The sequence below is a fragment of the Zalophus californianus genome, chromosome 4 (assembly GCF_009762305.2).
Source record: "Zalophus californianus isolate mZalCal1 chromosome 4, mZalCal1.pri.v2, whole genome shotgun sequence".
Classification (NCBI taxonomy): Eukaryota; Metazoa; Chordata; class Mammalia; order Carnivora; family Otariidae; genus Zalophus; species Zalophus californianus.
The window spans coordinates 36,857,996-36,882,857 of record NC_045598.1 but is presented as its reverse complement, the minus strand read 5'-3'; the positions used below and the strand labels follow the sequence as shown (position 1 = coordinate 36,882,857).

Here is a 24,862-nt window from a genome sequence, read left to right as displayed (position 1 = left end):
AGCACAAGAGCGGAGTGAGGGGCAGAGGGAGAAGCAGACTCCCTGCTGAACAGGGAGCCCGACGCGGGGCTTGATCCTGGGACTCGGGGATTATGACCTGTGCCAAAGTCAGAAGCTTAACTGACTGAGCCACCCAGGAGCCCTCCCAACATCCCCTTTTTATAAAAAATATTTTTAATTCTCCATTTTGTACCCTGAAATGAAATTTAGACAATGTAACCCACTAGTAGACATAATTTCAAGGGGGGAGTGGGGATCAATATAATGCTTTAGCTGTCATATAAAGGAAAGAACTTTTTTTAAAGATTTATTTATTTATTTATTTATCTATTTATTTAATTAGAGCATGAACTGGGGAGGTGCAGAGGAAGAGGGAGAAGCAGACTCCCCACTGAATGCGGAGCCCAGTGCAGGGCTTGATCCCAGGACCCCAAGATAATGACCTGAGCCAAAGTCAGACGCTTAACTGACTGAGCCACCCAGGCACCCCAAAAACTTTTTTAAGATTTATTTATTTATTTGCGAGAAGAGAGTGTGCCCTGTGCATGAGTGCGTGCAAGAATGAAGGGAGGGGCAGAGGGAGAGAATCTTCAAGCAGACTCCCTGCTGAGTGTGGAGCCCTGATGTGGAGTTCATGCAGGGCTCAGTCTCACGACCCATGTGGTCATGACCTGAGCTGAAACCAACTGAGCCACCCAGATGTTCCAGGGAAAGAACTTTTTAATAAAATACTTATTTAGTAGATGATATGAATGAAATTTCTACAGCGGATCGCCTGGGTGGCTCCATTGGTTAAGCAACTGCCTTCGGCTCAGGCCATGATCCTGGAGTCCTGGAATCGAGTCCCGCATCGAGTCCCGCATCGGGCTCCCTGCTCAGCAGGGAGTCTGCTTCTCCCTCTGACCCTCTTCCCTCTCGTGCTCTCTATCTCTCATTCTCTCTCTCTCAAATAAATAAATAAAATCTTTAAAAAAAAAGAAATTTCTACAGTGAATGAACAATATAAATGAAATTTTTACGAGTGAACTTTAGTATATAAGTTCTTGAGCACAACTATGCTGTGAAACCTAATGCAGTCATCAGAGTCTCTGACCTATATGTGAAATGACCATGAATACATAAGCAGCAAATACTGACTGTTATAGGGTGTTGTATTAGTACTTTTAAAAACTCCCAGACCATGAGGGGTATTGTTATCAGTGATCCTCATGAGATTCCACAATGTGCAGCCTTCTTTTAAGTTATATACTAGTTGCATTTCTAGAAAACTCAGTGTTTATTAAAGCCGTGTTAAAAAAAAAAAAAAAGGAAAAACAAAACAGAGTCTAGACCCAGATAATTATTTACTTTTATTTATTTTTTTTAAGATTTTATTTATTTGACGGAGAGAGAGAGACAGCGAGAGAGGGAACACAAGCAGTGGGAGTGGGAGAGGGAGAAGCAGGCTCCCCACTGAGCAGAGAGCCTGACATGGGGCTCGATCCCAGGACCCTGGGATCATGACCTGAGGTGAAGGCAGACACTTAATTACTGAGCCACCCAGGTGCCCCTAGACCCAGATAATTATAAACAGGTTTTTCACTTATGAGGGCATCTGGCTAGACACTGAAAAATTGCCCAGGATGAGGGAAAATTCTTCATTCTGTGGAATTCATTTACAAGATCGCAGCTCCTGGCACCGCTTCCCCTCCCATAGATACAAACGTCCTTATCCCGTCACTGTTGTGATAACAGAAAAGTTGTCCACACAGATTTCCAAAGCATCGATACGGGAGTAGTAAAGTACCCATTTAAATGTTTTATTAAGGGGCGCCTGGATGGCTAGTCAGTTAAAGCATCTGCCTTCAGCTCGGGTTATGATCCCAAAGTCCTGGGATTGAGCCCCAAGTCAGTCTTCCTGCCCAGCAGAGAGTCTGCTTCTCCCTCTCCCTCTGCCACTTCCCCTGCGTGTGCGTTCTCTCTCACTCTCTAATAAATAAATTAAAAAAAAAACAAACGCTTTATTAAGTGCTCTTGAGACTTTTGGCACATACTTTCAACTATAATTTTAATTACTATATTTCATTGATTCTAAAGCCCACATTTATTTTTTGCATTTTAACATCTCCAGAATTGTCTTAAAATTGATGTGATATGAAAGTATTGTTATTATTTAATTGGCATCATTTTCTGATACATAAAATAATGGTGTTTCTTAAGTAGTGTCTTAGGTTAAAATAAAATGCAATAAGCTTATACTTGGAACTTAAATTTGTTATTTCTGTAAGTACAAGTGGAAATAAAGAATGGATTGGAGGGACATTGTGGGAAAAGACTATACCAGCCTTAGTGATTAAAAGGTGAAGTCATGGGGCGCCTGGGTGGCTCAGTCATTAAGCATCTGCCTTTGGCTCAGGTCGTGATCCCAGCATCCTGGGATCAACCATCTCCAGCCCACTTCTCCCTCTCCAGCTCCCCCGTGCTTATGTTCCCTCTCCCACTATCTCTCTCTGTCAAGTAAATAAATAAAATCTAAAAAATAAAAAAATTAAAAAAAATAGAAGGTGAAGACAGCTGTGCAAATGGAGGGTTTCATTTGTTTTGTTTTCATAGTGCACCTGAAGGTGAATGGTATGAAAATGAAATCAATTCTCTTTTTTCTGGGAAGTTTACCTGTGAAGGACAGACTAGATTAGGGTGCTGCCACTGTGTAGGGGTATGACCAAAAAGACAAGGGTATATCCAACAGATTTTTCTGTACCAGACTTTTGTCTAATTTGTTCGTACCAGTTCTGTGGGCAACGTTTATGAAAGGTTTGGATTCCTTGAGGCACAGAATAACAAAAGACAGGATTTTATGCAGACGGTGTTTTTCAGCCTCAGAATCCCAGGTATAGATTGTACTCCTGAAAGGAATGGACTTGAACTGAGAAATTGAGTGAGAGACTTAGAACCAACCCATCCCTATTATCAGAAACCTCATAATAGGATTTCCTGACTGTGGCCTTTATCAGAGATAGTAGGCTAGGAGAAGAAATAATCACTAATTTGATAGAGGGAATATTAGGATTGAGTGCTGGAAAAGACCAGCCTGGTGAGGATGCCTGCCATCAGAAGTGTGTCACAGACGAGAAGCAGCCTTCGAAAATACATTTTTCCATTGCTTACCTCCGTTATGGCTCACCAAGGAGCAGATCAGAGGGCAGAGCACAGGAAACCCAAGCAGGCCTCATTCTGGGAGGGAGTCCCCCATATCCATGGTGGCAGGTATGGGTATGGACTCTAAGTACCGGTAGGTGCTAGTTACTAACACATCTTTTCTCATCTCTCTATCTCAGAAGCTTAGTCACAGAAAAGTTGTCTCACAAACAATAACTCATAGAACAGTGTGTATAGTTACTGTATAGAATGGAGAAAAGTGAGTTTTCAAGTGTGATTACTAAATGAAATACTGTACACTTCACTAGTGTGGTGGTCTTTTTCTTATGAGTAAGGTACAGATAAATGTCCTGTCTCATCATGTATTTCAGACAGACATCCTGGGGAAACAGCCTGTGAGCAGAGGATTCACTAAGGACAAGGTAGGTTTCTAATTAAAGATCTAAGTCTGAGGTCATATGGAACATCTATAACAAGAGGCTGCAAATTTGAACATACTTACTGTGGTTCTGTGATTTTGTGATTTTTTTTTTCCAACTATGGAGATGAAAAATATTATGAATTTTTATGTGCTTGATATAACCTCTAACACAGTGTGAGTCCTGGGGCTGCTGGAGGAAATATGAGGGAAATCCTGGTGATATGCTTTCTTTCTATAGGAAGTAGTTTAAAAAAAATCAAAACATGTTTACTCATTTAATTTGCAAATAAGGAGCCACCCCTAGTAGAATAGCAGTTAAAGGTGACAACCAGATTTTCTCTTCTTACCAGCTGCAAAATGCTGCAGTGCTCATTAGTGAGAGTAAAGCATTTAGAAAGTACTTTTAGATACTCCCCAGGAATAGCACTGTGAAAACCTGCCTGGGCTTAGAGGTTCAGTTCTCTGAGCATATGGGTTTTCTTTCTTTTTTTTTTTTTTTTCTTCAAGATTTTATTTATTTGACAGAGAGAGACAGCGGGAGAGGGAACACAAGCAGGGAGAGTGGGAGAGGGAGAAGCAGGCTTCCCGCGGAGCAGGGAGCCCGAGGCGGGGCTTGATCCCAGGACCCCGGGATATGACCTGAGCCGAAGGCAGACGCTTCACGCCTGAGCCCCCCGGGCGCCCCGAGCCTGCAGGTTTTCTTAGACATGTTCTGTACCTACTGACGGTCTGCTCCACTCTCCTGACCTATTGCTTCCTACAAGGTTTACAGATAGTTAAGTTGTTGTATTTTTCTTAATTGTGGATGTTAATTACCTTTTATTTTCTCATTCAGACTCTCAGTTCAATCTTTAACATTGAGATGGTGAAAGACAAAACTGCAGAAGAAATAAGACAGGTAATAAATGAAAATGGGCTGGCATACTTTACGAAAACATGTGCTCTGTGAGCCAAATCTGAAAGTAGAAAGGAGCATACATTTCTTGACACCTCTTTTTAAGCCAAAATGAAAGGTGGTTACAGAAAGCAAAAGTGATCAATTACATGAAACATAATGGCATAAGAAAGCTTGTCTTTCTTGATTTTACTCCTATATGTCTAATCAACTCACGTTACCCCCTTCTGTTTCATTCCTGTTGCCCATGTCTTATTTAAAATCATCAGTACTATGTTCTGGCTTACAGTACTACCTATCTAAGTAGGTTTCTCTGCTCTCATTCCTCCCGCTCCTCCACCTCTCATAGTCTTACCAGTTGAATCCGCTTAAAGTTCTGCTTTCATTATGAAAAAGCATTGTGTATTCATTAAGAACACAGACTCTGGGGCGCCTGGGTGGCTCAGTCGGTTGAGCATCTACCTTCGGCTCAGGTCATGATCCCAGGGTGCTGGGATTGAGCCCCGAGTCAGGCTGCCCGCTCAGTGGGGAACCTGCTTCCCTCTCTCCCGTTCCCCGTGCTTGTGTTCCCTCTCTGTCTCTGTCAAATAAATAAATCTTTTTTTTTTTTAAAGATTTTATTTATTTATTTGAGAGAGAGAATGAGATAGAGAGCATGAGAGGGGAGAGGGTCAGAGGGAGAAGCAGACTCCCTGCTGAGCAGGGAGCCCGATGCGGGACTCGATCCCGGGACTCCAGGATCATGACCTGAGCCGAAGGCAGTCGCTTAACCAACTGAGCCACCCAGGCGCCCAATAAATAAATCTTTAAAAAAAAAAAAAGCACAGACTCTAGAGCCAAGCCACCAGTTTTAAGTCCTAGCTCTGCCACTTACTGTGTGAATGACTTTGATAAGTTAGTTGACCTCTCTGAGCCTTAGTTTCCCTCTCTGTAAAGTGGAGATAATAATACTAATAGTAGTATTAATAGTACTTATCTCATAGTAGTAATAACAGTACTTACAGAGTTCTTTGGGTAATTAAATGAGTTCATATTTGTAAAGCACATAGAACAGTGCCTGGCACAGAGTAAGTGCTACATTTGTGTTTTTAAATAAATGAATAAAAATAAATATTATATCAGTGACCTGCTTGCAAATGTTCAGTGACTTCCTGTATTCCTTTGCTTGCCATTCAGAGTCCTCTGTTATTATAGGACCTTCTTCTGGGAGCTTTCTGGACACCTTCCTTCAGAGCACTCATGATCTATCCTACCTGTTTGGTCATTCCATACACCTTGATTTGCATTGCTATTTACATTTTCATGTCTGTGATTCTTTTCTCTCTAATTAGACTATACTAAGCTATTTATTGGCATTTCTTGTAATTCTGTGAATTATTTTAGGTATATTGAGAAAATCAAAATAATAAAAGCAGTAGACTATGTGTCAGGTACTGTTTTTAGGGCTTCACATGCACTATTTCATTAAATTCTCATAACTGCCTTGAAGTGTAGGTGCTATTATTTCCAATTTACAACTGAGGAAACTGTAATTTAAAGAGATTAAGTAACTTAGGGTAGAGCTGGAACTCAAACCCATGTCTGTTTGACTCTGCATCCTGTTCCCTTATGGGAAGTTGTGCCAATTGCTATGAGTTTCCTTTGGGTGCTGTATCATTTGTTTCAGCAAAAGCATTTATTAAATACCTATATAATCTTAGGTTGTATGCGAGACATGGAAATAAATGAGAGAATCCCCTACTCTCAAGGAGTTTTAGCCTAGTAGAAGGATAGACACAGACACAGACGAGAACAGCGCGGGGTTCTAACTTGTGTTAATAGAGGCTTATGCAAAGTCTGTAGGAGACCTCAAACTGTGTCTTTGGGAAGAGATGCCAATAGAAAGCAGACACCAAGCATATTCTTTAGTGGAGAGAGAAGCCAGGCCAAGGAGGCTTGATATTCATATGATGAATATCATTTAGACCTATAATTTTAGACATAAATTTGTGTTTGTTAAAATAATTTTGAGTAACCGAGGTCAATTATGTTAAGAAACATCTTATCTGTCTATAAATTTCAGTGTTGATTCATGAACTATCTACTAGTATAGATTAAATAAAAATAGCAGGATATGCTGTCGTTAAAATGAAAAGACCATGTCTGACATTAAAAAAAAAAAGAAGAAGGCGGCAAAGCAACCTTGGGCTGCATTGACAATGATTTGCCCAGGTCCTGGGAGGTAATAGTCCTTCTGTACCCTGTGTTAGTTAGATTATACTTTGATTAGTATCTTCAGTTAGGGGGCTCCCCTCCATTCTTAATGAAAATGTTGACAAAGCGGGGCGCCTGGGTGGCTCAGTTGGTTAAGCGACTCCCTTCGGCTCAGGTCATGATCCTGGAGTCCCGGGATCGAGTCCCGCATCGGGCTCCCTGCTCAGCGGGGAGTCTGCTTCTCCCTCTGACCCTCTTCCCTCTCGTGCTCTCTATCTCTCATTCTCTCTCTCTCAAATAAATAAATAAAATCTTTAAAAAAAAAAAATGTTGACAAAGCAAAGCATCTCTAAAGGAGGGTGGCCCTGTTCTTCAAAAGCTCACTCAGGTGTCACCTTGGCTGTGATGCCTTCCCTGCATTCGATGCCTTTGCTAATGCTGTCATTCTCTGCTTAGAATATGTCTCTTCTATCCTACCTGTTTATCTTCCTAGCCTCCTTGTTCACCTGGCTAACTCCTGATCATTCTTCAGGATACAGTTCAAGTATCTCCTCATCTGGCACTCATTCCCTAACTTGGGTTAAGTGCCTCTTTGTTCCCCTCAGAGCACCTTGGCTCTGGTTTGCATCGTAATCCTCTTGTGCTAGGCACGAACCTATATTATTTCAACTGGTCCTCACAATAATCCTGTTAGGTTGATGTTATTGCTATTTTACTGATGATTATGTTGATGTTTAGTGATTTTCAGTAATTTGCCCCAAGTAGCATGGCCAGCAAATGATTGGAGCTGGGATTTGCATCCAGGTCCACCTGACTCCAGACGCTGGATTCTGAATGACTGATGTCCTGGCTGTCTAAGAAGCCCACAGTTGGCTGGGGAATATGGGTTTTGGGAAGGAAAAGAGAAGGTATGAGAAAAACACGTCTGTTGCATACAGGCACATCTTGAGAGAAATGATTCATAAGGTCATGGAATCCATTTGTCTGACAGGAATTTGTTATTAAGAGTTACAGTTTAATCATCTAGAAGAGTAGATGGTATTAAATCTTTTTTGTAATCATGTGCTGGTAATAAAAGCATTACATTGGGTTTTCTTCCTTGTTACTCTGAGCAATGAAAGCTGTCACCATTTCTTGGCGCAGGTTGAAAAGATTACCCACATGTCACAGACACCCTCTCTTTTTCATACAGATTTGGCAGCAGTATTTTGCAGCAAAAGATACAGTCTACGCAGTTATTCCTGTAAGTAGCTTGCAGGGGGAAATGGAAGTGTTATGGCATGAAGGTCAGGGCTCTAACCTTAGCAGGCAGTTACCTTTACTTTTTCTATGTTTATTGCCTCTTGAGAACTTACATTTATAGCTCTGAGGGTTTTTATTATGCCCTAAGCACCAAAGATTGTGCGCTCCATATGGTATGTTTATGGTGCTTGTTTTCCCTCTTTCTGGTTTAGCAATGTCTCTCTTACTCAAGTCTCTAACAAGGGAGTATGGTGTAAGTCATGTTGCTGAGCAATTTCCAAATGTGTTTTACTTCTTTTTGGTGTTTTCCAACCATACAGTTGGACTTTCAGACAGGGCCTCTAGCATAGCTTTCTTCCCCTTTTGTCTATAAGTGACCTATTACTGAGCTGACTTAGAGCTTCCTCCTAGGCTTTTTCTGGCATTTTCCCTTAGTAAGTGGCATTTTCTTTATTTTCTTTATTTTTTCCCTGTCTTGGAGATAGTCATTGGCCACTCTTGACCATTGAGGTTTGTGACTGGGAAGGGGTGCTGCTGGCTTCTTCTGGTTTAATGTCCTCACACTGACTTATGCATGAGAAAGCATTTGATGTACTGGGTTATCAGCTAGTTCTTTAATTGTTCTTCTTCCCTGAAGAGAAAGCCACTTAGGTTAAGTTTACATCAAGCACTGAGTTTACATGTGTGATTTTAAGATTAAGGAGGAAAACAGAAAAGTCAAGCTGGGTCTTTTGCTTGCCCTGAGAGTACTGCTATCCCACCTGGTACACACATAGACCCTTGCCCTTGAAGAGTTCAACGGCCAAAAGGATCTGTACTTTTTGTGATATTTTAGATCTGTAATACTGACTCATTGTTTAAACAGGCCTTCTTGGCTCTCCCTTAGACAGCCTCAGTGGCCTGAAGTCTCTGACACTTGGCAGAGTCCCTTGCAGAGTTTGGAGGCTTTGGAGTATTCACTCTTCACATGTAATTCTGACATTGAGCAGCCACACACCTGGTTTTTCTCTCTGTCGTAAGAGGGAATTGTAAATGATAGAATATGAGATATTTTTGGTTGTATTTCAGCCCTAGAGTTCAGTCTTCATGAATTTAAATGTGATTGCAGCCTCAAGTTTTCTTGGTTTTGAATTTTATTCTTTTCTAACCTACAGAAAGAGAAGTTTGACTTGATCTGGACCCGGGCTCAGTCCTGTCCAACAGTAAGTTTCCAGTGATCAGATGAGGTTTGCTTCTCAGTGCTGCCAAACAAGGATGTTTTCTAACCTATCCCTTCATACTCCATACTATCTCATGTGTTATAGTGCTCTGTTTATTTAACAAAGATGCTCATGTGTCGACTGTACTGATAAGTGAGATTTTCAGCCATAAGGAATCATGTGGGTTGTTTTTTTTTTTTCTTTTTAAGATTTTATTTATTTAAGAGAGAGAGAATGAGAGATAGAGAGCAGGAGAGGGAAGAGGGTCAGAGGGAGAAGCAGACTCAGCAGGGAGCCGGATGCGGGACTCGGTCCTGGGACTCCAGGATCATGACCTGAGCCGAAGGCAGTCGCTCAACCAACTGAGCCACCCAGGCGCCCCAGGAATCATGTGGGTTTGTCCCAGTAAGTGTCTCAGGCCCTTTAGCTTTCTGACATGGTGCAGCCCTTTCTGATTTGGATCTCTGTCAGTACAGGTGAACATGGGAGGCAACACCTGAGCCCTTCACATTTTCACCCTCCTTTAAGTTACTGTTTTATTGCCAGTTTCTTTTTTGTTTTGGCCGTGCTATTCTGCTTGTGTGTGCCTAAGGAATGATGAGATTGTTGGAGTCATGAGCTGCCAGCAGACCCAAGTGAAAGGGAATTGGTGAGGTGGACCAGCTGACTTGGTGTCAGTAATAATTTCTAATAATTTCTAGAATTTTCAAAAAGATTTTCCAAACATTGCTGAGACTAAATAAAAAGCATCTAAGTAAATGGAGAGATGGACTGTGATCATGGATTGGATGACTCGGTATTGTCATCATTTTTCCCAAGTTGATCTCTAGAGTAAATACCATCCCAGTCAAAATCCCAGTGGGCTTTTTTTCCTTTAAAGAAATTGACAAGCCAATTAAAAAAAAATTATTTGGGTATCCAAAGGACCTAGAATAACAAAACAGGTTTGTTTTTGTTTTTGGTGGGCAGCAAAGCAAGGTTTATGGAGTGAGAGTACAAAGCTCCCAAAGAGAGGGGGCTCGAGAGGGTTGCTCCAAAACAGTTCTGAAAAAAAAAAGAAAGTTAGAGCACTTACATTTCATGATTTCAAGGCTGTAATAATGTAATAATGTAATAATGAAGACAATGTGATATTGGCATATAGACAGACATATAGGTCAAGAGAAGAGAGAATCCAGAAATAGACCAACATGTGTGGTCAGTTATTTGTTAGCAAGGGTGCCAAGGTGATTAAATGGGGAAAGGATAATCCCTTCAGTTTGGATATCTGTAGGCAAAAAATGAACCTCTGCTCTTACTCACACTGTATCCAAAAATTAACTCAAAATAGATCATATATATAAATGTAACTTCTACAAAATACAATCTTAGGTTGAATATTAGTGATCTTGGGTTTGGCAGAGATTTCTTAAGTATATCACAAAAAACACAAACTATAAAAGAAAAAAATCATAATCAGTAAATTAGATTTTATCAAAATTAAAATTTTCTATTTGTATTCTCATGTTTTTAGCAGCATTAGTCACAATAGTCAAAAGATGGAAGCAACCCGAGTATATCCACTGGTAGATAAAGAAACAAAATGTGGAGTATACACCCAGTGGGATATTCATCCTTAAAAAGGAAGGAAAATCTGACACATGCTATAACATGGATGAACCTTGAAGGCATTATACTAAGTGAAATAAGCCAGTCACAAAAGGACAGATACTGTATGATTCCTCTTACATATCTAGAATAGGTGTAGGTACCTAGAAGAGTCAAATTCATGGACAGAAAGTAGAATGATGGCTGCCAGGGGATGGGGGAAAGGGGAATGAGGAGTTCTCATTTAATGGGTATGGAGTTTCAGTTTGGGAAGATTTAAAAAGTTTTGGAGATGATGGTGATGTTTGCACAACAGTGTGAATGTCCTTAATGCCACTGAATTGTACATTTAAGAATAGTTAAAATGATAACTTTTATGTTATGTGTATTTTACCACAATAAATAAAAAATAAAATTTTCTACTTTTCAAAAGACATTGTTATGAAAATGAAAAGACAACCCACAGACTAGGAGAAGATATTTACAAGACACATATTGACAAGTGACTTGTATCTAGAATATATTAAAAACTCGTACTTAAGAAGACAGGCAACCCAGTTAAAAAATGGGCAAAAGATTCAGACAAAGCGGAATGGCAGATAAGCACCTGAAAAGATGCTCAATATTATTAGTCATAATGCAAATTGCAAATTAAAACCACAGTGAGATACCACAAAAATGACTAGAATTAAAAAGACTGACCATACCAAGTGTTGGTGAGGGTATGGAAGAACTGGAACTCTCATATACTGCTGATAAAATAATGTAAGACAGTACAAGCACCTCAGAAAACAGAAAGACAGTTTCTTTTAAAGTTAAGCATATACCTGCCATACCACCCAGTTATTCTACTCCCTAGTTTTTTTCCCAAGAATTGAAAGCATAGTTCATACAACACAAATGTTCATAGCAGCTGTATTTGTAATAACCAGATCCTAAAAGATACCTATCACTGGTATATAAAGATATTGTGGGGGAGAGGGATTGTGTGTACTTATACATCTACAGTGGAATGATATTCAGCAATAAGAAGAATGAACTATTGATACATGCAGCAACATGGATAGATCACAAAACAATTACACTAAATGAAAGAAATCATACCCAAAAGAAGTATAGATTCTTTGGTTCCATTTATACAAACTTCTAGAAAATGCACCATGACCAGGAGTGACAGAAATCAAATCAGTTACCTGTTAGCTAGGCACTGAGGTTATGTCAGCTAAGAAAAATGAAATAGAGCCTGAGTGGTTGGCCATAAGGAGATAGTTCCATGATTAACGCATACTGGACTGATTATACTTTGTTTTCTCCTGACATCAGTCTCTTCACCACTCATCCCCAATTCTAAACATCTTAAGCATAAAATGAATCATTTCTTTGTGTTTACAACCATGCTCCAGTATCAGCTTCAGATGATAGAATAGGAAGTGATTGTAATAATTGGAACAAAAGTTAACTCAGCAGCATTAGAAAGTTTAGAGATTGAAAAACTCAAATGTTCATCAATAGAAGAATAGATAAATTGTGGTAAATATCTATAGTAGAATTCCATACAACAATGAAAATAAATGAATTAAGAGTTGTATTTATCAACATAGATGAATCTCCAAAGTGTAACGTGAAGTGAAAAAAGCAAATTGCAAAATGGACATACAATTTGATCAAAGATTTAAGTTTTTAAACATGCAGCAAGTTTTTAAACATAGTATTTCTTGTTTATGGATATGCATATGTGTGTGCACATTTAAAGAATAAAAACCTTGAAAGGGAATGACAGACACCAAATGCAGGATAAATGTTACTCTGGAATGGGATTAGAATGGGTTACAGAGAAAGCTTTAGTTGGATTTCTAATGCTTTCTTTCTTGGTTGGGTTGGGAAGTATATGAGAATTTGTTAAATTATCACTTAATGAATTTCATAATTGTAAAAACTGTTTAAAAACCAGACAGTGAAAAAATGGAGTAAATGATTAGGCAGTTGGACATGGAGCAAATGATTGTATTTATTCATCTATCTCTTCATGTATTTGTTTCCCAGTTTCTCTGTGCACTACCAAGAAGGGAAGGTTATGAGTTCTTTGTAGGACAATGGACAGGTACTGAACTCCACTTCACTGCACTTATAAATATTCAGGTAGGTGGCTTGTGCTCATCCCCTAGGAAGATAGAGGCCTATTCCTGCGAGCCCTTGCTGAGGCTTGAGGACACAGAGTATCTACTAATTCTCAGCAGTATTTGCTTCAGCCTTGATGAATTGTTTTGCTTCAGTGTTGATGAAATGTTACTCTTTGTATATTGGGCTAGCTTTCTAAGCCCTATTCAATACCTAGAAATTGGAAAAGACCCCAAAACATATTCTCTGACTACATTTGGTCTCTCCCATCTCTTCCCCATACCTCTATAACGTTTACTGCTTGTGTCTCACTTAACTAACATGGGTCAGTTATGATGGTTATCTTTTTAACTCTAAGGTAGGCTGCGTGTCTTACTTGTATTTTATTAACAAAGTCAGCACTTTCCAAGATGCAAGATGCATAGTTTCCATTCCATAGATGTTGTTTTCTTTCCTTCCTTCCTTTTTTCTTTGTTTTATTCCCAAATATTGGATTAAGACGTTCAATCCAGAGCATTTGAAGCTCTTAAAAATGAAGTCAGTATTTTAAATCAGATCATAACTGGGATTGACATTTTATATTTGGAGGCCAAATTGCCAAAAAACAAGCATGTGTTACAATGGCTTTGAAGGTTGGGGTAAAGAAAATGCAAAATAGAATGAGTTTGCTCATGATTGTATCCTAAAATTGTATTATGTTTGTTTTTAAAAAAAGGGGGGGGGTAGAAAAAAAGAAAAGAAAAAGCAGAATGAAGGGGCAGTTTTTACCTTGATTTTTTTTTTTTTTTCCTAAACAGCGAGAGAGGGAACACAAGCACGGGGAGTGGGAGAGGGAGAAGCAGGCTTCCCGCCGAGCAGCCCCGATGAGGGGCTCGATCCCAGGACCCTGGGACCATGACCCAAGCCGAAGGCAGGCGCTTAACAACTGAGCCACCCAGGCGCCCAGTTTTTACCTTGATTATTGGATGAATTCTAAAACAACATTTATTGCACATCCTATAATAACCAATATTTGATGTACTTAGTATGTGCCAGGTGTTTTATATACATTATGTCATTTAATCCCCACAAAAGTCCCATGAGATAGTTACAGATATTATTTCTATTTATAGAGAAGAGCATGGGCTCAGAGAAGTTAGTCCCTAGTGTGGATGAGTGTGGTAATAGGTAGCAGAACTGGATTTGATTGATTCCAGTCTGTGAACTGAACCCTTATGTTGCTGTGTTAGAGACGATGCCAGGACTTAGAGACCTGTGAGACAAAGTCCCTGCCCTCCTGAAGCTCATAGACGAGTATGGGAAGAAGATCCAGAAACATAATTATGATCAAAATGATCAGTGTATTTGAAGTAAATGGGGGAGAACTGAGAGGCTGAACCCTAGCACTAGTTAGGTATTAATAATTAGAAGGACTCTTGCTGAAATTAGAGATGAAACCCAGAGATCTTTTTTGAATGTATAGTTGTTTCCTCCTACATATGAGGGGTTTAACTTTGAACCCAGCCTCTCTTCCTAGTCTCGACTGAGGTCTGATAACCACTGCCCTGTCCATTCTTCATAAAATTATGATGTTCCCGTTCTCCTTTCCCCCCTATCTCCCACCTAGATTATATTTTAAAACTGCACATTACAAATCTGGCCCATGTGCAAACTCTCCAGCTGTTTGCTACAGCTTAAAAGAGCTCAGTCTTCAGAGCCAGCCAAGGGGAGTAGATTTCAACTGTGAAATGCACTAGTCCATAAAAGTGGCAATTACACAGGCATATTGCTTTCTTTAGAACTTGATTTGGTAGTTGCTTGTGCCATTTTGTTTTTAAATATATGGCCATGATGAAGGATTCACTGCCTACTGTAAACATTTTCTGGGAAAAAAGCCAAACCTTTTTCAATTGAAGACACAAATAACACTGTGCAAACTCAGTTTCACTGTGCCTTGGCAAGCCTGACCATCCCCCCACCTACCAATCCTCCGACTCACTAGCCACTCAAGGGGCTGTTAAGAGCCCGAATTTCCTCTAGACTCTCTATTGCTCTGAAATTGCAGTTTTGTGTGGTGGTACCTTATTGAGCCTTGATAAGTGTTTCTCCTTACAGACCCGAGGGGATGCTGCAGCCAGCCAGCTGGTTTTATATCACTACCCTGAACTTAAGGAAGAAAAGGGCATAGTGCTGATGACAGCAGAAATGGATCCCACATTTCTGGTAAGAATTAATTTTTACTTCTTTGGATTTACCCGGTGGCCCTGAAGGTACTATTCTTCTGCCAAAGATCCTGAGAGGTAAGATTCTAGAGACCTACAGGTACTTATTTCTTAAAGTTGACAATAATTTTGTCTTGCACAAGCTCTTCCAAGTTGAAGTTAGTACAATCACTAACTCAATCACTTATTCACAATTTTGAAGTCCAAAAGCTCTGAAAACAAAGTTTTGTCATGATACATTTGGTCACAAGACCTTATCTGACTTGAACTTACTTGGTAGCTAAATCTTATTTAAACTGATAGAAGGCCACTTGTAGTCCTTATTAATCCCACTTGGTATGGATTATTCATGGATTTTACTAAGGAAATATTAATGTATTTGATCATGGGGAGTTACATTATGTACCTATTGCCTTTCTAGAATACAGTAATTCTGACTCCAAAACACATCTGGCCCTAGGGGTTTCAAGTAAGAGACTGTGGACAAACAAATGGTTTCTTAAGTGTCAGGACATGTTCAAAGTCTGGAATAGTTTTCATTCTTTTCTCTTCCCCCACACTGCTCACATGTATTACATTCAGCCTACATAATGTTTTCCCTTCCTCCTTTTCCCATTCCTTGGGATAGAGCATTGACCATATGTCCATAGATAATAATGCCCACTGTGTTTGTTTTCTCTGTATATCCAGAGTCAGGAGCAGTTTTATGGTTATTATACAACCGGTTTGTCTAGTCCTTGCTCATTTCTGCCTCATTTACCTTGCAGGATTTAAGTTCAGGATGTCAAGATAGTGAGCACTGTAGTGCTTCTTCCCCCCTTAATTTCTTCATTACAATATCCACTTATTTTTCCTCTCTCTCTCTTAGCAGCTACTTACAGGGAAGGAAAAAGTGATGACACTCAGCTAGTATCTCACAATAGCAGTAAGCCCCAAGTCTGGAATTGGAACTCTTCTTTCCACCATCACACTCAACTGGAAGTCACCCAAAATCCTATCCAAAAGAATGGAGTTGCCATTTGTTTTAAATATGTTATTTATTTGTTTGAGAGAGAGAGAGAGACCATGAGTAGGGGAGAGGCAGAGGCAGAGGGAGAAGCAGGAAGCCCGACATGGGGCTCGATCCCAGGACCCGGAGATCATGACCTGAGCCAAAGGCAGATGCTCAACTGACTGAGCCACTCAGGCGCCCCTGGAGTTGCCATTAATTGAGCTAGACAAGATTGCAGGAGGAACAGATTTGGGAGGAAGATCGGGAGCTCAATTTTGAACATGTTAAATCTGAGATAGCTATTAGATACCCAGGTAGTAGGCAGTTAGAGGTATGAGCCTGGAGGTCAGGGGAGAGGTCCTGGCTGGAGATACAAATATTGAGAGTTGTCAGCATACAGATTATTATTTAAAACCATGAGACTAAATGAAATCACTAAGGAAGCAAATGAAGATAAAAAGAAAAGTCTAAGAACGGAGCCTGGAGACATGAGGAAGCATCACCAAAGAAGATTAAAAAGGAACGGTTAGTGAGATAAGATGGGAAAATGCCCTGAAAGCTAAGATAAAACGTTCCAAGGAATTGGGAGTGCTCAACCGGCCAAGTCTCACTTGCTGGTAAGGCAAATAAGATGAAGACGGAGAATTTCCTAGATGTCACAATACGGAAGTCATAGCGAGATTTTTAAGGACAGTTTCAGAGGAGTGGTGGGGCAGAAGCATCAGTGGAGTACGTTTAAAAGCGGCTGGGAAGAAAACTTGTAAGGAGTAAGCAGAAACAAGTCTTCCAAGGATGTTTCTGTGAAGGGAAGGAGAGAATGGGGCACTAGCTGGAGAGGGAGAAGTGGAGACAAGAATGTGTTTTGTTTTGTTTTAAGTATGAGAGAAATAACATTATATTTGTATACAGATGGAAAGATTCAGTAGAGAGGGAAATAGTGATAATGCAGGAGGAAGGGGAGAGAATTTTTGAAGTATTTTTGAGTGGTTAAGTCTGGCAATGAGGGATTGATCTTTGCCAGAAATACAATAATAGGAGAGAAGCCAAAATATAAGGACACAAATACAGTTAAATGGAGAGAGGTGGTGGTATCTTGTAGAAATTCTCTCCAGATTGCTTAGTGAAAAGACTAAGACTTTATCTTAGTGAAAGGTCATCAGCTGAGAGTGAAGATGGAAGAATAGGTGTTGGATAATTGAGTGGAAAAGAAAGAGAAAGTGTGAAATGATTTTCTAGGACAGAGTCAGCAAACCATGGCCTGTGGGCCAAATCCAATCCATTATCTGTTTTTAGAAGGCCCATGAGTTAAAAATGTGTTCTACATCCTTAAATGGTTGGAGAGGGGAGGGACGGAACTAAAGAAGAATAATACTTCGTGGCCTGTGAAAAGTGTTTGAAATTCAAATTTCAGTGTCTGTAAATAAAGTTTTATTGGAACACTACCATGCTTATTATTTACACATTATCTGTGGCTGCTTTAGGTCCACACCAGAGTTAAGTAGTTGCCACAGAGACTGTAGGGCCAGCAGAACCTAAAATATTAACTGTCTATCCCTTTACAGAAAGTGTCGACATGCGGTCTAGGAAAATGGAAGAGAGAATGGCTATGTGGGTACAGGCACAGAGAGAGGGCTGAGTTCTGGGTTTAACTAGAGTTATGGTTCAGCCAAGTGATCTGATGAAGTAAGCAGGGACCAGAAAGTTAAAGTGAGTGCAAAAGAATGATGATAATTACTGACCATGGGATGCAAGCTGGATAAAGAGGGAAGTGAAAACATAAGGAAGGTTAGACACTGTAAGAATTGTGAGTCCTGGTGGAGTTAAAGGATTTTTGAAGTTGGGAGATAGGAAATATATGGGGTGCCTGGGTAGCTCAGTTGTTAAGTGTCTGACTCTTGATCTCAAGGTCATGATCTCAGGGTTGTGAATTCAAGCCCCTATCATTAACTAATTAATTAGGAAATAGTAATAGACTGAGCGTGGCTGTTTGAAATTGAGATTTGGAGGGGATATAGTTACCAATAATGACAAGGTTTAAGATTGGCCCACAAGAAGGAGAGAGTGACACAGAGACTTTAGTTTCTGGTCTTCAATAAAGCCCAGCATCTAACCATATTGAAAGTGGACTCTGGAGGTGACAGGAGGTCCTTCTCCGCTCTGGCATTTTTACCACCTCACTCTGGTGGTCTCAAACTGCTACACACACCTCATCAACGTGAAAATTTGCTTCCTGGCCTTATAATACTGGACAACATACCAAACAACATAGATTTGCCTTGTAGAAATCAATTTGGCTGTGAGCTTCTTATGTAGTACAGAACTAGACATGTTAGAATTTATTGTAGGGGTACACAATTCAGAGATGGGAAATGTAGAAATGTAATATATGATCCCTTGCTACTCATGCATGAATTTGCACTTTGGCATAGTACTTCCAAATACAGTAAAGCAAATGAATAGAAATATACAGAAACTAGAGGTTTCTTCTGAACTAATAACCTTAATGCTGAAATTTAGGAGAGTATTTGAAAACCTTATTTGGTGCCACCTCTGTGTCAGTAGATGCTTTCATTGGAATGCAGCCAGTGCTTGGGTGGAATGCTAGGATGCTCATGCAGGGGATGTTCCCTGGCCCAGAAGGAGGAAGAAGAGAGATCCTAGAAATGACACCTGGGCTGAATCTCAAAAGATGAGCAGGAGTTTAGCCAGATAAAGAAAGGGGGGAGGGGAAGAGGAATGTTCCAAATAGAGGGAATAGCATAAGTACATGTTAGGACACATAAAATGACTTGAGGTATTACAAACAGTTTGGTATCATCAATATATTAAAAAGAAGGTTTGGTGGGTTGTAAAAAAAAAAAAAAAAAGGTTTGGTGGGTTGTGTTTAGAGGTTTGGCTTTATCCTGAGGACATGAAAGTGTCATGAAAGGGTTTTGAACAGGGAGTAACACGTAAAGAGTTAGACTTCAATGCTATTAATCTTAATTATTTGCTTCGTAAATATTTTTTAGTTCTATCCCAATCAGTGTGATCATTTAAAAGACAGTTGCAGTAGTGTGAGCAAGAGATAGTTAAGACTTCAGAGTAAAATAGTAAGGATAGTGGAGAGAGAATGACCCCAGAAATATATGGGGAGTAAAATGGGCAGGACTTGGTAAGGTGATAGTATCTATGAAGATTCAAAGAAAGGGAGGAATCAGGTTTGTTAGTATACCTCCTTACTGAGCAACATAGGAATTAATACGTTTATCTTCTCAGGTCCTCGAAAAGTAGGAGACTACTGTTTCATGTTGAGAACTAAGGCAGTGGGGAGAGGGTTTTCCATAACCCTCCATGAGAGACAAATACACATGTCTCCTTACCCACCATACTAGTGGTCTTTAAACTAGTGGTCAGAAACCTTTATCAAAACAAAATCTTATTTTTTTTAAGATTTATTTATTTATTTGAGAGAGAGAACAAGAGAGCCAGGGGGCGAGGGGGGCCTGCAGAGGGAGAGGGAAAGAGTCTACTGATGCGGGTCTCGAGATCATGACCTGAGCCAAAATCAAGAGTCAGACATTTAACCAACTGAGCCACCCAGGCGCCCCCAGACAAGATCTTATTATGTGAAACTGATGATAAAACAGCTAAAACAGAGGTGAAGGGACCTGAGGCACCTCCACAGAGCCTCTAGAACTCTGCATTTTGAACAGCACTGTTCTAGAATGAATACAGCCGAAACTACCCCTACCTCCACTATCCTGAGCCTCAAATTAAAGTCAGTTATCAGAGGTCCCTATAGTTCATGGGCCCAGAAAGTAGTGGTATCTGCCTCCAATAATGGCAGTGTGCTTGCTTTAGAAACAAGTTTACTCTTGAGGCATGTTTGAGTATAGGAAAGGTAAAATTGATGAATTAGGGTTATCAACCTTGATCAGTCTTAATTATCTTGCCCCACCAGAAACAGTATCAGGATGAAGTAGAGGGAGTACCAGTCTAGGGAGTCCAGAGGTTTGCCACTTGCTAGCCATAAGACCTTGGGCCCATCCCTGAACCTCATCTCCTTTGGTTTCCTGGCCTAGTAAATGAAGACTGGGTGATCTCTGAGGCCCCTTCTAGCTCTGAAATTCTATTAATTTGAAATAGCCAGCGTTTTGGAAAAAGGCTTTTGATTGAAAATCCAGTCTCAGAGATTAGTCCCTGCCTATGAGAAACGACCTGAAAGCCCCCTGGGAGGGAGTGGAGGTAAAGGAGCCTCTGGTATTTATAAATCCGTTTTCATCATTCTGTAGCTAGATATAGCACACTTTTGATAGTTTTAGTGGGAATTTTCCAGGATCTTGGGGGCTTGGGGTTTGGCCATACGAACGCAGTGATAATGAATAAGTGCCCTCTGGCCAGCTAGGACGAGTGAAATGTATAGGAAGCAAAAGTACTAGTAGTTTGAGGACATTGCTTTATAAGGTTTTGAGAGTAGAGTATATAGCTGTGTCCTGACCCCACCTCTGTTACACAGCGTGCACCATGTCTCTGCCACTGAGCTTTAGAGAGAAGGTGGACCCTCTGTCTGGAGCTTTGCTGGCAGAGTAGTTAGAGGTAGCTGCATAGCAGATTTGTGGCTTAAAACACACACACACACACACACACACACACACACCATTTATTACACACACACACACACACACCATTTATTACCTCCCAGTTTCTGTGGGTCAGGATCAGCAGCAGCATAGCTGGGTGGCTCTAGCATAGAGTCTGTCATGAAGTTGCTGCCAAGATGTTGGCTCAGGCCATAGTCACCTGAAGAAGGTTGATTGGGCTCAAGGATCCACTTCCAAGCCCGCTCACATGGCTGTCGGCAAGAAGCCTCATTTCCTTGCCCCATCAGCTTCTTCGTCGGGCTACTTGAATGTCCTCATGACTTTGGCAGCTGACTTTCCCCAGAGTGAGTAATTCAAGAGAGATAGCAAGACACAAGCTGCGGTGTCTAATGTGACTTCGTAGCAGAGGTCATTCTCGCATCGTTTCACCATGGTCCATTTGAAAGAAGGAAGTCAGTAAGTACAGCCTACACTCAAGGAAAGGGAAACTAGGCTCCCTCAAAGAGAGAAGGGTCATAGAATTTGTGGACAAATTATAGAACTACACAGCTGGCTTCAGCACTACTTTTCTGACTGAGGTGGTATCAGAAACAGGTTTTACTCAAGAGTATGTCTGGTTAGTTAAGAACTCAGTAGTGACTCGAAAACTGGTTCTAGAAGCTGAGTAACTATTGCTCTTCCCCACCCCCCTTGAAGATATACTTAATAGTTACTAAGGAACTGAATGAAGAGGGACATTTCAAACATATGTGTTACTTTATTCAACAAACATTGGCTAGATATGACCATGTGCAGGGATGTAAAGCAAGCATGTACTTTGAGGAATTCATACAAGGGAAGATGGACAAAAAAGCAAAAGAGAAAAGGACAGATACAATATAGTATGACACATACTATGGTAGAGGTCAGCATGGGGTAATTTGGGTGCATAGACAAGGGGCACCTTACCAAGACTTGGATGTCTGGGAGTCAGAAGCTTTCTGAAAACAGTGACTCCTGGGTAAGACCCCCCCACTTGCCACAGAGCGTTATGGCCCTGTGCAGGGAATGACCTCACTATTCTTTTTATCTTACAGAATGTTGCTGAGGCACAGTGCATTGCCAACCAAGTTCAGCTCTTCTATGCCACTGACCGGAAGGAGACCTATGGGTTAGTGGAGACCTTTAACTTCAGACCAAATGAGTTCAAATACATGTCTGTCATCGCTGAATTGGAGCAAAGTGGACTTGGAGCAGAACTGAAGTGTGCCCAGAACCAGGATAAGACTTAGAGCTGTGAGGGCTGGCTTACAGAGTCTGCTTAGCCCAGGGTAGTTTTCTACAGCCCACCTGCCCCTTGAACTTTTGGGAGCTTAGGAGCTATAAGGAGCAGTCTCTAATGGGTTGTCCTGTGTGCTTATTGCAAGAAGTAATCGTGGAGGTGAGCCCTATTACTTGATATTCAGGAACAGAGGTACCCAAACATTCTGATAATTATCTCCCAGCATACTTAAGCTTTCCTTTTAAAGTGTTTGAGGTCATAACCAGAGAGAGCTAAGGATCCACAGGATGGCAACTTGACTTTACACAGTATAATAGTGCTACGTATCTCCTTTTGACCACACAGCTCCCGGATGATTAGTTCTTCATATTTATAAACTTGTGACAGGATAGTAAGCTTGAAGACCTGCTGTAGTTAGATGTGGGCTTTGCATACTCTTCCTCTGTGCCCCTTGGCTGGCCAAAGGTATAGCACAAATATCCTGTTTAGACTCTAGAACGACCAGATATTGCCATCAGGATTCAGACTTCATCTAGATGTCCCCAGAGTGCCTCTAGTGTAGCTGGTTTGGAGCGTCAGTAGATTTCGGGTCTAGTGAAACACACAAGTACGGTTCCGGCGTACTTTTAAACCACAGTTTGTTACACCTGTTCCTCTAACTCTGCCTGTTAGAAGCTGTGTATTTGGAGAGGGTGGATCAGTGCAGTGTAAGTAAATCCACACTTTTGTAAGGAGAGGATCCATCCTGATTTGCATGTTTTGTTTTGTTTCATTTTTTTAAAACAACTCTAAGCCATGCCAGTACTGTATGAAAAAATAGGTGGAAGCAAATGTTCCCAAACTGGGTATGGGGGAAATGTAGCAATAAAATAAAGTCTGGCTTACAGTCTTTTTACACTGAGCAGTGAAATCTAACCTATGTACTGTCCTTGGTGTCAGTGCAAATCTCATCTTTGGACTCAGCATTTGCTTGAAATACCACAAATAAGAAAGGCGTTCCCCGGCACTGGAAGCTCCCATTTGGTTTGTAGTGTCACTGCTGTGGCTCCAAGCTCAGTGCTAGAAGAGGGCAGTGGTTACACACCAGCCTCCTGAATCTGAGGTCCCAGGGCCCCCAGTAGTGTTGTGGACCCCCTTTACTATGCCTTGCCTTTCTTGATCTGGTGTGCTCCACTTTGCTACTCCTGCCTGAGGCCTGCTTGTGTGACACTGAGTCGCTAAGTGGGAAGGTAACCGGTAGTTGCAGCTGGTGTGCTTGTGTATTTTCTTTATTACGGAAGTTTATTTATAGGTTGGACCTGTCCCCGAGCTCTTTAGATGGGATTGGACTTCGTGTTATTTTCTGGGCTGTGTCTGTTTTGTAATCCTTCTGAGTCTGTGTGTAGAAAGAGATAGTGTTTCTTAAACCTGGAATCGCTGCTAGCCTTTCACAGTTTCTCTAAAGGTTGAGCTGTTTCCTGATGCAAATTCTGGACCTGCCTCTGGTTCTGACAGTTCCTTTTTTGAGAAACTTGAGTCTGGATGTTTTGAGTCCCAGGAATCTTTGGCGTCAGGTGGAGTTACCTCCGTGGGTATCCGGTTATGTTTGCTTTTCCCTTCAGATGGACCCAGTTCTTGGCCATTGTACATTTTCATAACGCCTCCACCAGAGGGTGAAAAGATGATGGGAGAAGAAATAAGAATTGGCTGCTCGTTCCTCCCAGCCTTGCCCTAAATCCCCATTTGCCAGAAAGGGATGTATACATGGACAGTTACATTGGACATGATCAAAATGCCATCTGGCTATTCTTTATATTTACCTGGTACGATCTGGCGAAGAACCAAAAGAAAATGTTAACAGTCAGTAAATTTGTACCCAGGTGCAACATGGTGTTACAGAAAGTGGACAAGCTTTAGAGTTAAATGAATCTGGGTTCAGATGTCAGTGTTGGGATTCATTAGCTCTATGTTGTTGAACAAATTACTTAAACCCTCTGATTCTATTTCTCTGTCTATAAAATGTGGATGATAATAATAATAATATCTACCTCATAGGATTATTGTGAGAATTAAATAGGCTTATACATAGACTACAGTAGAGCTTAATAAATGTCAACACCCTTCCTCTTTTCTAATTCCCCTCTTCTCTTTAAAGACCAACACAAATTACCATTTCAGACATGCAGGTCATTCTTCATTGCGGTGTAAAAAGCAAACCTTATCTCAGAAGTTCTCAAACCTTAAGTTACAATAGAATTACCTAGAGCACTTTAAAATGCAGATTCTCAGGTATCCCAGCCTGCTGGATCATAATCTTTGCAGGAAGTGCTGGGAGTCTGCATTTAATATGTGCTTCAAATGATTTGGATGTAGGTCATTAACCAGTTACACTTTGAGAACCATTGCCTTACTGTTCTTCACAAAAAAACACCCATTAGCAAGATCTTTCTTTCCTGTGGACATTAAACTTAGGATTGGTTCCTTTGCTCTTGCCCCCCATAGTTGTCTCCCTTTGCATTCTTTACAGTATAAGTGTGTATGTATGTATCTTTTTTCCCCACTAGACTGTGAGCTCCTTGAGGGCCAGGGTTTATCTCCATTCCCAGTGCCAAGGACATGGCCTGGAACATATGAAGATACTCAGTTGTTTGTTGAATAAATAAGTGACATGGATTTTAGCCAAAACATTATCTTGTTATGTATATGTACCTATAATTAAATACTCTGAATTTAAGAGACTCTCTCAACACACATAGATTGGAACTTAGTAGTAATATTTGTAAGCCAAGATGCCAAGCTTATACACCATCTCGGTATCTCACCAATCCTCTGGCATGACCTTGGCGGGCTGTGGGCTCCGGGCAATTCAGCAGTCCCTCACAGAGCACTTACTCCAACAACTGCCATGTTAGGTGTGCCGACACAGGAAGTTAAGGAGGATGATCCCTGATCTCCAGGTCTGTTCTGGCCACTGCGCATGTCTCTCTTCCCTCGGGCCTCACATCTAGCACCTCGTCACAGTTTGCTTTGTCCTGTTCTCAGATTGTTTATGCT

At 40.8% G+C, this 24,862-nt stretch overlaps 1 protein-coding gene across 2 annotated transcripts in view; it reads left to right on the top strand.

Moving 5' to 3' along the window:
- ATPAF1 (ATP synthase mitochondrial F1 complex assembly factor 1) overlaps positions 1–24,568 on the top strand; it is a 29,259-nt gene extending 4,691 nt beyond the window's left edge. Inside the window, exons 3-9 of one of the 2 annotated variants that reach the window (XM_027614616.2) lie at positions 3,510–3,560; positions 4,395–4,457; positions 7,840–7,890; positions 9,044–9,091; positions 12,719–12,814; positions 14,888–14,995; positions 21,645–24,566. In XM_027614616.2, the coding sequence (XP_027470417.1) occupies positions 3,510–3,560; positions 4,395–4,457; positions 7,840–7,890; positions 9,044–9,091; positions 12,719–12,814; positions 14,888–14,995; positions 21,645–21,839 (612 nt within the window). In that variant the 3' untranslated portion in view covers positions 21,840–24,566. Of the gene's footprint in view, positions 1–3,509; positions 3,561–4,394; positions 4,458–7,839; positions 7,891–9,043; positions 9,092–12,718; positions 12,815–14,887; positions 14,996–21,644 lie in introns of both variants that reach the window. The other variant, XM_027614624.2, reaches the window with a different exon arrangement.
- Positions 24,569–24,862: the final 294 nt, after the last annotated feature.